The sequence below is a fragment of the Phyllobates terribilis genome, unplaced genomic scaffold (assembly GCF_046119375.1).
Source record: "Phyllobates terribilis strain yellow unplaced genomic scaffold, ASM4611937v1 Scaffold_318__1_contigs__length_2195899, whole genome shotgun sequence".
Classification (NCBI taxonomy): domain Eukaryota; kingdom Metazoa; phylum Chordata; class Amphibia; order Anura; family Dendrobatidae; genus Phyllobates; species Phyllobates terribilis.
In genome coordinates, this window is record NW_027363078.1 from 497284 (window position 1) to 510218 (window position 12935).

Consider the following 12935-nt stretch of genomic DNA (forward strand, 5'->3'; position numbering starts at 1 on the left):
GGCTATTCAGCGATTCCTGGGCTTCGCCAACTACTACCGTCTCTTCATCCTGCACTTCTCTTCCCGGACTGCTCCCATATCTGCGCTCACCCGTAAGGGAGCAAATCCCAAGGAATGGCCGCCCGAAGCTGAGGAGGCCTTCCTTTCCTTAAAGCAAGCCTTCTCCTCTGCCCCAGTGCTGCACCGTCCAGACTGCAACAAACAGTTCTTCCTGGAGGTTGATGCTTCCTCCTCCAGAGCCGGAGCTGTGCTCACCCAAAAATCTTCATCCGGGAGAATGGTAACCTGCGGCTTCTTCTCCAAACTGTTCTCCTCGTCTGAGCGCAACTACTCCATAGGAGACCGAAAACTGCTAGCCATCAAATTGGCGCTGGAGGAGTGGCGTTCCAGCCGGTCACCTCCTGCCTCTCCCCGTACCTGCTGCCCCGTGGCAGCACATTGCTATGGACTTTATTACAGATCTCCCTGTTTCTGCTGGTTGTACAGTCATTTGGGTGGTCGCCGACCGCTTTTCTAAAACGGCCCACTTCATCCCTCTGCCTGATCTCCCGTCTGCATCGGAGCTGGCTAAGGACTTCATCCTTCACATCTTCCGTCTCCATGGCCTACCCCTCCACATTGTGTTGGATCGAGGGGTTCAGTTCACATCACACTTCTGGAGAGCTATGTGTAAGCTGCTGGATGTCACCCTGGATTTCTCCTCCGCTTACCATCCTCAGTCCAATGGCCAAGTGGAGCGTATCAACCAGATCCTTACCAGCTACCTCTGGCACTTTGTTAACGCTCACCATACCGATTGGGTGGAGCTCCTACCATGGGCCGAGTTCTCCTACAACAACCATGAGAGCGAATCTACTTCCAAGTCCCCGTTCTTCGTAGTCTATGGTCAACATCCCCGGATTCCATTTCCCGTCTCCGCTTCTGTGGACAACCCTGCCGCGGAGTCTCTGGTCAGCGAATTTTCCACCATTTGGGAAAATACTAGTGTGGTGAGGCCAGGGACTGGAAATTCATATTCCCAGCTATGAAGTTCTCAGCAGGAATACTAGTCTGTCTGACTTCAAAGGACCCCAGGGGAAATGGTGTATTCCCAACAGTCAGGATATGACTTAATTACCATTACGTTACTATGCTGGCTCCAAAAGGCAATTACCAAAAGGATGCTATTGCCCAGGATGGCGTTCACAGGGACATGACCAATGTTTATAACGAGTAATACTGATTGTCATAGCAGCTGACCAATGTAAGGAATATGCCGTGAGAGAAAAGGTATAGTGCTAGGTGTGAGGGACAACATCATATATTGCGTCATTGATGGGATAGTTATTACCCAGACCATAATGATAGCAGCCTGCAATATGATGTGTACTATGTACAAGGTGAGATGTTCTGCTTGTGCTATAGGACACTGTATTGGAGGTTGACATACAGGATGGTCAGCAAGGGGTTGGAGGGCCATGTGTTCCCCCCTTCTTGCTGCTGCTTCCAGGTAATCAGCATTAACACAATGGGTACCTGGGCCTGCAGTCTCACTTCCGAGAGAACAAAGTATTTACATCAGCATTTGTTTCCCTTCAATACATCAACCCCTGTGAGCCTCCATTCGATTCCAGGGTGACAAGCCAGGAGAGAATTGAATACAGGTCAGCTATGATATATCCCTTTGTAGTGCTAACGCCTATTCCTGACAAGAGTATGGGGGAGCTAATTGAATCATGGCAATGAGGAATAGCTAATTGAATTACCTCTGAAGTCAGGGGAAAGCTCCTGTGTTAGATCAATTACCATGCGCACCTTACAATGAGAATATTGCTGGGAAATGGATTATGAAATGTTTGATAGAAGGGAAAAGGAGATTACATGTAAATCGCCTATTTTCTGCCCTGCCCAAGTTACGTATAAATGTGTCCCTCTTTGAGAGAGGAGGGGTCTTCTGTTGAGGGTCACCTGTCGCTACAGATGTGCAGAAAGACACAAGGAACCACCCTGGACCCATGACAGCAACCCTCCTGCCGTGTCCAGAGACCTTTGATGAAAGTGTGGTATATTCACTTTTATTCCTTTTAATTTTATTGTATCTTATTACTGCTTCCTTACTGTATTTGTCTGACTACTGTATATATATATCAGGTATATATTGTACCTAGCATCGCTCTTTTGAGTAAATAAATATCTAAAATTTATAAGCTCGCTTCACATTATCCTAAACCCGGAACTCACGGAAGTTGTGAGGAAGGATCAGGGGCATGTGGCTCCGATGGGTTTGTGACAACTAGGTCCGCACTTCTTCAGTCCTCCGAGCAGATGATGCTCACAAGAGACGTCTGGACCCGCCTCAATTCCGTCCGGGAGACAAGGTTTGGCTCTCCTCCAAACATGTTCGGCTCAAAATACCCTCCTATAAGTTGGGTCCTCGGTTCATCGGTCCATTTGAAGTCCTCAAACAAATCAGCCCAGTGGCCTACAAGTTAAAACTCCCGGCCACCTTGCGGATTCCCAACTCCTTCCACGTATCTCTCCTCAAACCAGTTGTGTTTAATTCTTTTTCCAACAATCCAGGTACTCCCCCTGCCCCTGTTTCCGCTGAGGACGTTTTTGAGATAGAGAACATTCTGGCCACCAAGAGGGTAAGAGGAAAAACCTTTTTTCTGGTGGATTGGAAGGGGTTTGGCCCAGAGGAGAGAACTTGGGAACCCTGGGGGAACATTCATGCCCTGCTTCTCCTTAAAAAATTTCTCCTAGAGGCTCCTGCCTGTCACCGGCCGTGACCACCTGACAGCCTACCTAGAGGCTCCTGCCTGTCACCTGCCGTGACCACCTGACAGCCTACCTAGAGGCTCCTGCCTGTCACCTGCGTGACCACCTGACAGCCTACCTAGAGGCTCCTGCCTGTCACCTGCCGTGACCACCTGACCGCCTACCTAGAGGCTGTCGCCTGCCGTGTCTGCCAGTCCATCTACCCGGATCACTCGTCAGCCTGCCTGCTGTGCCCATCTGCAATATCGGTCAGTCCCTGCCATCTGTACCTTAGGAGTCACCTGCTCCCTTACAAGGTTGTCCCCAGAGTAGCACCTGGTCCCTCTGCTCGGACCCTCCCTGGTCACGGAGTCGATTGAGCCGCCGTACGACCTAGGTCGCTCCGAGTTGATACCTAGTTACGCCCCTCTGGGTCTCTCCTTGCACCGCAGCACAGAGGTTCCACCACCCAGATCCGTAACAATCACTCACTTCTCCGATGAGCTCGCTGGCTGTAGTACGGTCCTATGCACCATAGGGTGTCTTGTTTCCGGCCTCCTCACCATAGGTCAGGACTTCCAGCCGCTTTCAGGCCTCAGAAGTCTCAGCGCATTGTAAGGTTGTGATGTCATGATGTGTGTTGTAACTTGTGACGTGTAGTGACCGTTGAGGCTTGAATGTGGCGTTAAGTCCTGAATTATGGTGCACGATGGCGGGCAGGAATTCGGCCCAGAGTGGTCGGTAATGAGGCGAGTGTTAAACATACAGTTTATGTTATTAACGTCTTTTTGTGGGTGTTGTCTCCAGAACTCCACCCACTATTCCAGATGTGGTCTCAGTAGTCTCTTTACACTAGTTCACAATCAGTGTCTACTGAGGGAGGAAAATGGGTCAATTCTCTAAGGGTCTCTATCCATACACAGGATTACACAATAGTGAAGAAGACATCGGATGACTCCCATCATTGTGTGACTCCTATTATCCATCTCCACGAGAAGAGGTGGATTCTGGGAAATGACTGCAGCAGGAGCCCCATCACAGAGCTATCCCTGCACTCCCCTATACATGAGAAGAAGATCCTAGAAATCACGAACAAGATCACCGAGCTGCTGACCGGAGAGGTGAATGCTGGGAGATTTTACAGTGGCCACCCCTGGTCAAAATTACTGTTATTGTTAATAGTTAAGCAAGTTGAAGATGAAATGATCTCTAAAACGCCTAAAGTTACAGATGACACATTTCCCCTGGATTTTAGGCAAAAAAATACATACTTTAATTTTTTACATTTTAAATATTACAAAACGGAAAATGGGCCGATGCAAAAGTTTGGGCACCCTTGGAGATTTGTGTGCTCAGATAACTTTGCCCAAGGTTTCAGACCTTAATTAGCCTGTTAGGGTTATGGCTTCTTCACTATCATCGTTAGGAAAGGCCAGTGATGCCAATTTCCAGCTTTATAAAAACCCAGCCTCCCCTAACCTTCTGCCAAAACCAGCAGCCATGGGTTCTTCTAAGCAGCTGCCAAGCTCTGACAATGGTGGAGGCCACAAAGCAGGAGAAGGCTATAAGAAGATAGAAAAGCATTTTCAAATTGCCCTTTCCTCAGTTCAAAGTGTAATGAAGAAATGGCAGTTACCAGGAACAGTGGAGGTCAAGATAAGGTTTGGAAGACCAAGCAAAATTTCAGGGACATCTGCTCGTAGGATTGCTAGAAAGGCAAATCAGAATCCCCGCTTGACTGCAAAAGACCTTCAAAAAGATTTAGCAGACTCTGGACTTGTGGGACATTGTTCTACTGTTCAGAGACACCTGCACAAATATGGCCTTCATGGAAGAGTCATCAGGAGAAAACCTCTCCTGCGTCCTCACCATACAATTCGGCATCAGAAGTATGCAAAAGAACATCAAAACAAACCTGATGCATTTTGGAAACAAGTCCTGTGGACCGATGAGGGCGAGATAGAAATCTTTGGCCACAATGATCCAAGGTATGTGTGGAGAAAAAAGGGCACAGAATTTCTCGCCAAGCATTAAGCATGAGGGAGGGTCAATCATGCTTTGGGGTTGTGCTGCAGCCAATGGCATGGGGAACATTTAGAGGAAAGAATTCAATGAAATTTCAACAAATTATTGATGCAAGCATAAAACCATCTGTAAAAAAGCTGAAGATGAAAAGAGGATGGCTTCTACAAATGGATAATGATCCTAAACACACGTCAAAATCCACAATAGAGGACCTCAAAAGGCGCAAGCTGACGGTTTTACAATGACCTTCACAGTCCCCTGATCTGAACATCATTGAAAATCTGTGGCTAGACCTCAAAATAACATAGCATGCAAGATGCCCCAGGAATCTCACAGAACGGGAAGTGTTTCCCAAGAAAGAATGGAGGAAAATCTCTCAAACAAGAAATGAACGACTCTTGTCTGGCTACAAAAAGCGTTTACAAGCTGTGATACTTTCAAAAGGGGGCGCTATAGGTACTAACCATCCTGGGTGCCCACACTTTTACTTTGTCCCATTTTCCTTTTTGGAATTGTTAAAATGTAAAAAGATAAATATATATTAGTATATATATATTACCCGTAGTAATCATGTGTGGTCATGTATGGTTTGTCGTGACTCCGGAGAGCGCAGAACAACTTCACTTCCCAGCATCTATTTCTGACACATCCCAGGAAGCTGCAGCATCTGGATTCTAAGCTTTATAGCTGTTGTGTCTCACACAACCCGGTCAGGTGAGCAGTTCTAATACTTATTTACGTTACATAAGACCCTATTGCGCTCTTGCATTTTTTTCATAGATCTGTAACTTTAGGCCTTTTAGATCATTTCATCATCAACTTACTTAACTGTTCACAATAACAGAAATTTGACCCGGTGCCCAAACTTTTACATGCCCGTTGTTCAGTCATACACTGGAGGATTCTGGGTGATGAGAGGAGACTGCTGGGAGATTATACAGTATACACTGGAGGATTCTGGGTGATGAGAGGAGAGGAGACTGCTGGAGATTATACAGTATACACTGGAGGATTCTGAGTGATGAGAGGAGAGGAGACTGCTGGGAGATTATACAGTATACACTGGAGGATTCTGGGTGATGAGCGGAGACTGCTGGGAGATTATACAGTATACACTGGAGGATTCTGGGTGATGAGAGGAGAGGAGACTGCTAGGAGATTATAGAGTATACACTGGAGGATTCTGGGTGATGAGAGGAGAGGAGACTGCTGGGAGATTATACTGTATACACTGGAGGATTCTGGGTGATGAGCGGAGACTGCTGGGAGATTACACAGTATACACTGGAGGATTCTGGGTGATGTGCTTAGAGGAGACTGCTGGGAGATTATACATTATAAACTGGAGGACTCTGGGTGATGAGCGGAGACTGCTGGGAGATTATACAGTATACACTGGAGGATTCTGGGTGATAAGAGGAGAGGAGACTGCTGGGAGATTATACAGTATACACTGGAGGATTCTGGGTGAGGAGAGGTGACTGCTGGCGGATTATACAGTATACACTGGAGGATTCTGTGTGATGAGAGGAGAAGAGACTGCTGGAGATTATACAGTACTAGATGGTGGCCCGATTCGAACGCATCGGGTATTCTAGAATAGGTATGCAGCCGACGGGGCGCAATTAGCAGAGCGTTCGGCAACCGCGACCAATCAGCAAAGCGGTGTTTAAATTTGGCGGCAATATCGGTGATCGGTCGCGGGCGGCGGCCGCGACCAATCTGCGAACCGTGTTAGTGAGGACTGGAGAGCGTGTTTAAATTTGGCACCAAAATCGCTGATTAGTCGCGACTAATCAGCAGAGCGGTGTTTAAATTTGGCGCCAATACTGCTGATTGGTCGCGGCCGCCGACCGCGACCAATCAGCAGAGCGGGGTTTAAATTTGGCCCCAAAGTCACTGATTAGTTGCGTCTGACGGCCGCGACCAATCAGTGATTTTGGCGCAAAATTTAAACAACGCTCTGTTGATTGGTCGCGGCTGTCAGACGCGACTAATCAGCGACTTTGGGGCCAAATTTAAACCCCGCTCTGCATCGCTCTGCTGATTGGTCGAGGCCGGCGACCGTGACCAATCAGCAGAGCGTTGTTTAAATTTGGCGCCAAAATCGCTGATTGGTCGCGTGCGGCGGCCGCGACCAATCAGCTAACCGTGTTAGTGAGGAATGGAGAGCGTGTTTAAATTTGGCACCAAAATCGCTGATTAGTCGCGACCGCGACCAATCAGCAAAGAGGTGTTTAAATTTGGCGACAATACTGCTGATTGGTCACGGCCGGCGACCGCGACCAATCAGCAGAGCGGTGTTTAAATTTGGCGCTAAAATCGCTGATTAGTCGCGGCTGAAGGCCGCGACCAATCAGCAGAGCGTTGTTTAAATTTTGCGCCAATACTGCTGATTGATCTCAGCCAGCGACCGCGATCAATCAGCAGAGTGTTGTTTAAATTTGGCGCCAAGCTCGCTGATTGGTCGCGGCCGCTATTTAAATGTGGCGCCCAAATCGGTGATTGGTCGCGGGCAGCGGCCGCGACCAATCAGCAGAGCGGTGTTTAACTTTAGCGCCAAGATCACTGATTGGTCGCGTGCGCAGAGCGCGACCAATCAGCGAATCGTATTGGTGAGGAGCGGGGAGCGGAATCGTATTAGTGAGGACCGGGGAGCGCCGCTGCCTGTGCGGCTACTTCCGCTGCGAGAACCCGGGACATGAGCGACTGCTCGCAGCAGAAGTATCCCGACCCGCAGCGCCGCTCCCCGGTCCTCCCTTCACACCCTAGCCGCTGATGTCCCCACAGTATCCGCATGGTATTACAAAGGTCCGGACATTTGTGTTAAAAATCGCTGATTGGTCGCTGGCGCTGCCCGCGACCAATCACCTATTTGGGTGCCAAATTTAAATATCGGCCGCGACCAATCACCGATCTTGGCTCCACATTTAAACACCGCTGTACTGATTGGTCGCGGACGCTATTTAAATGTGGCGCCAAAATCGGTGATTGGTCGCGCCCAGCGTCGGCGACCAATCAGCACAGCGGTGTTTAAATGTGGAGCCAAGATCGGTGATTGGTCGCGGCCGATATTTAAATTTGGCGCCCAAATCGGTGATTGGTCGCGGGCCAAGACTGCGACCAATCACCGATTTGTGCGGCACATTTAAATAGCGGCCGCGACCAATTGGATGTCAGCGCCGCTCCCCGGTCCTCCCTTCACACCCTTGCCGCATGGATGTCAGCGGCGCTGCCTGTGCGGATACTTCCGCTGTGAGAACCCGGGACATAGCGGGCGCTCGCAGCAGAAGTATCCCGACCTGCAGCGCTCTTCTCCCGGCTGCATCGCCGCTCAGCTCCGTCCTGCAGATGAGCCGCTAACGGCCGCCATCTTTTTTCAGAAATCCCGCGGCGCTGATTGGCTGCTGCCGGACCAATGAGCGACGTGGGATTTCCTGGACAGACAGACAGACACACACACAGACAGACAGACAGACGGGATAAGACGATTATATATATAGATACACTGGAGGATTCTGGGTGATGAGAGGAGAGGAGACTGCTGGGAGATTATACAGTATACACTGGAGGATTCTGGGTGATGAGCGGAGACTGCTGGGAGATTATACAGTATACACTGGAGGATTCTGGGTGATGAGAGGAGACTGCTGGGAGATTATACAGTATACACTGGAGGATTCTGGGTGATAAGAGGAGAGGAGACTGCTTGGAGATTATACAGTATACACTGGAGGATTCTGGGTGATGAGAGGAGACTGCTGGGAGATTATACAGTATACACTGGAGGATTCTGGGTGATGAACGGAGAGGAGACTGCTGGGAGATTATACAGTATACACTGGAAGATTCTGGGTGATGAGCGGAGAGGAGACTGCTGGGAGATTATACAGTATACGCTGGAGGATTCTGGGTGATGAGAGGAGACTGCTGGGAGATTATTCGGTATACACTGGAATATTCTGGGTGACGTCGCTCTCGTTGGTTGTCAGGTTCCTCTCCGGTGTCAGGACGTCTCTCTCTATTTCTCCATGGAGGAGTGGGATTATGTAGAAGGACACCAGGATTTGTACCAGGAGGTCTTGATGGAGGAGGAGCCCCGACCTTGTGCCTCCCCAGGTAAGAAGGTCGTTGCTGTCAGAAATCTTCATTATTGTTCTTTTGTGCTTTTGTTTTTTCCCTTTTCATTTCCCCCTGGTCTCCGCTGTGTGCAGGGTGCATTGTGTTGGTCGCACTTTTGGGGCGAGTTGTTACCAATTATTTTACCATATAATGACAGAGAAATCCGTAAACATTTCCCAATGTCAAAAAAGTCAAATGGCGCTCCTGTCCTTCCAAGCCCTGCCGTGCGCCCAAACACTGGTTTTCCCCCACATATGGGGTATCTGCGTGCTCAGGAGAAATTGCACAACAAATTTCTTGGTGCAATATCTCCTATTACTCTTATAAAAATGGAAAATTGGGGGCTGAAAAACATTTTTGTGGGAAAAATGTGAACATTTTATTTTTACGGCTCAATGTTATAAGATAAGATAAGATATACTTTATTTATCCCGGAGGAAATATAAACTTCTGTGAAGCACCTGGGGGTTCAAGGTGCTTACCACATATCTACATCAGTTTCCTGAGTGGTCTAGTTTCCAAAATGGTGTCACTTGTGGGGGGTTTCCACTGTTTAGGCACATCAGGGGCTCTCCAAATGCAACATGGCGTCCGCTAATTATTCAAGCAAATTTTACATTCAAAAAGTCAAATGGCGCTCCTTCCCTTCCGAGCCCTGCCGTGCCCCCAAACACTGGTTTTCCCCCACATATGGGGTATCTGCCTGCTCAGGAGAAATTGCACAACAAATTTCTTGGTGCAATATCTCCTATTACTCTTATAAAAATGGAAAATTGGGGGCTGAAAAACATTTTTGTGGGAAAAATGTGAACATTTTATTTTTACGGCTCAATGTTATAAACTTCTGTGAAGCACCTGGGGTTCAAGGTGCTCACCACATATCTACATCAGTTTCCTGAGTGGTCTAGTTTCCAAAATGGTGTCACTTGTGGGGGGTTTCCACTGTTTAGGCACATCAGGGGCTCTCCAAACGCAACATGGCGTTCGCTAATTATTCAAGCAAATTTTACAATCAAAAAGTCAAATGGCGCTCCTTCCCTTCCGAGCCCTGCCGTACACCCAAACAATGGTTTTCTCCCACATATGGGGTATCTGCTTACTCAGGAGAAATTGCACAACACATTTTGGGGTCCATTTTTTCCTGTTACCATTGTGAGAATAAAAAAATGGGGTCTGAAGTAACATTTTTATGAAAAAGTTAAATGTTTATTTTTTTTCTTCCATATTCCAAAAATTCCTGTGAAGCACCTGAAGGGTTAATAAACTTTCTTGAATGTGGTTTTGAGCACCTTGAGGGGTGAAGTTTTTAGAATGGTGTCACTTTTGGGTATTTTCTGTCATAAAGACCCCTCAAAGTCACTTCAAATGTGATGTGGTCCCTAAAAAAATGGTTTTGTAAATTTTGTTGGAAAAATGAGAAAATCGCTGGTCAACTTTTAACCCTTATAACTTCCGAAATTGTGCTGATGTGAAGTAGACCTGTGGGAAATGTTATTTATTATCTATTTTGTGTGACATATCTCTCTGATTTAAGGGCATGAAAATTCAAAATTTGAAAATTGCAAAATTTTCATTTTTTTTTTACAAATAAATGCAAGTCATATCGAAGAAATGTTATCACTATCATGTAGTATAATATGTCACAAAAAAAGAAACTCAGAATCAGGGGGATCCTTTAAAGCGTTCCAGAGTTACTTACCTCAAAGTGACAGCGGTCAGAATTGTAAAAATTGGCCCGGTCATTAATGTGCAAACCACCTTCGAGGGTAAAGGGGTTAAATAATATAGGGTTCTTGGCAACACTGTTTTTGATCAAAAATAGTATGAAAGCCATCCCACAATGGCAAGGTGACCCCATTCGGGATAGTCCTACTCTGTCTAATATTAAAAACCTTACCATGTATCAAAGTTGACCTCAGTGTGTGAATAAGGACAGACAAAGGACCTGGTCCCGAACTGTGGACACCAGCCTAGGGAAGCTTTAAATGTATTATCCAGCTCTAGGAAGGGAGGGCACACCCTGGTTTGCACAGAATGCAAAAAATACAAAGAAAAAACACAAAATTTGAGCTTGGTTTAAGTTGGTATACATGCAGCACATAGACGCATGTTCACAATGGTCATGAATCAGAAAAAGCTACAAGAAGTAAAATGAAGAAAGCGTGAGAATGTGGCCAAGTTCTAAAAGTTAGAGTGCACGAACCGAAATGGATGATGTCTACTGGCACCTACAGGGATGAAATGGATCCTCGAGAAGGCTGCTATAAAGGGTAGTGGGGTAGTACAGAAAAGACCCCACGGAGACCTCCGTGACACGCACAGCTTTGTCAGGGGAAGTGTGGCCTGACACCCTCACAACACACACACACATATATGTATATATTTTATATACACATATTGATTGGCAAGTACATACTGGTGGTGAACATCGTGCAGGAGAAAACCACATGGACCAGAAAGAGTCATAAGGTGAGACACCTATGTGGTTGGGAATCAGCCGCCAGTGTCTAATAGCGCGGCTCGTCAGGTGTAGAGAGAAGCGAGCTGCCGGAAGTGGAAGCCACGGAGAATAGAAGATGAGGCAAGAGAGTCCCTGCAGGACTCGGAGTCGTCCCTGCACAACCTGGAAAGAACAAGAAGTCTCCTTGAGAGAATGTCTCATGTGTGATGCCTACCTCCTCCGCACTAGCATCAGTGCTGACATGGTATACAGGCGAGCGATTATACTGTATATGGAGATGACTGCGATTATACTGTATATGGAGATGACTGATTATACTGTATATGGAGGTAACTGCAATTATACCGTGTATGGAGATAATTGTGATTATACCGTGTATGGAGAGAACTGATTATACCATATATGGAGAGGACTGCGATTATACCGTGTATGGAGAGGACTGCGATTATACCGTGTATGGAGATGACTGCGATTATACCGTGTATGGAGAGGACTGCGATTATACCGTGTATGGAGAGGACTGCGATTATACCGTGTATGGAGAGGACTGCGATTATACCGTGTATGGAGAGAACTGCGATTATACCGTGTATGGAGAGGACTACGATTATACCGTGTATGGAGAGAACTGCGATTATACCGTGTATGGAGAGAACTGCGATTATACCATATATGGAGAGGACTGCGATTATACCGTGTATGGAGAGAACTGCGATTATACCGTGTATGGAGAGGACTGCGATTATACCGTATATGGAGAAGACTGCGATTATACCGTGTATGGAGAGAACTGTGATTATACCGTGTATGGAGAGGACTGCGATTATACCGTATATGGAGAGGACTGCGATTATACCGTGTATGGAGAGGACTGCGATTATACCGTGTATGGAGAGAACTGCGATTATACCGTGTATGGAGAGGACTGCGATTATACCGTATATGGAGAGGACTGCGATTATACCGTGTATGGAGAGAACTGTGATTATACCGTGTATCGAGAGAACTGTGATTATACCAGGGCTGTGGAGTCGGTAAGCCACAGTTGCGACTCTGACTCCGACTCCTGGATTTTATCAGGTTCTGACTCCGGCTCCGACTCCGACTCCTTCATAAATGGCCAATTCGTAACAATAAATTTACTGTTGTAAAATATTAACATCGTGCTTATTCAGTTTCTCACCATCATATAAGTAATCAGGCCACTTAGAGCCAAAACTATATTTATTAGAATACAATTAGAATATAGCAAATAAGTTTTATAAACTTTTCTAAACTCTTGTAAGTAAATATGCAATAAACACTGTTATGCAGTTAATAAGAAGAAATCTATAAATTTGTCCTCAGAAAAAGTATTGCCTCTGTCAGATCCTCCTTCATGGATGCCCTCAAATCTGATCTAATTATTTTGAGAGCAGAGAACAACCTCTCTACACTAACTTGGGTTGGTGGCAAAGCAGTAACCACTCGGGGGGCAACATCTCTGACAATGTCAGGATACAGAGGAATCGCTTGTTGCACTGTTATTTTTGATGAACGGTCAAATTTCTCAATTTCTTTTAGTGTACATGAAAAATTCTGCTGAAATGTC

General features: G+C 46.6%; 1 protein-coding gene across 3 annotated transcripts in view; it reads left to right on the forward strand.

Annotated features, from left to right (window-relative positions):
- The window catches only part of LOC141221123 (uncharacterized), a 182757-nt gene that overhangs the window by 146207 nt on the left and 23615 nt on the right, over positions 1-12935 (forward strand). For 2 of the 3 annotated variants that reach the window (XM_073666472.1, XM_073666473.1), the window contains exons 3-4: positions 3660-3857; positions 8754-8880. In XM_073666472.1, coding sequence (XP_073522573.1) covers positions 3660-3857; positions 8754-8880 — 325 coding nt within the window. The remainder of the gene's footprint in view (positions 1-3659; positions 3858-8753; positions 8881-12935) is intronic. The other variant, XM_073666474.1, reaches the window with a different exon arrangement.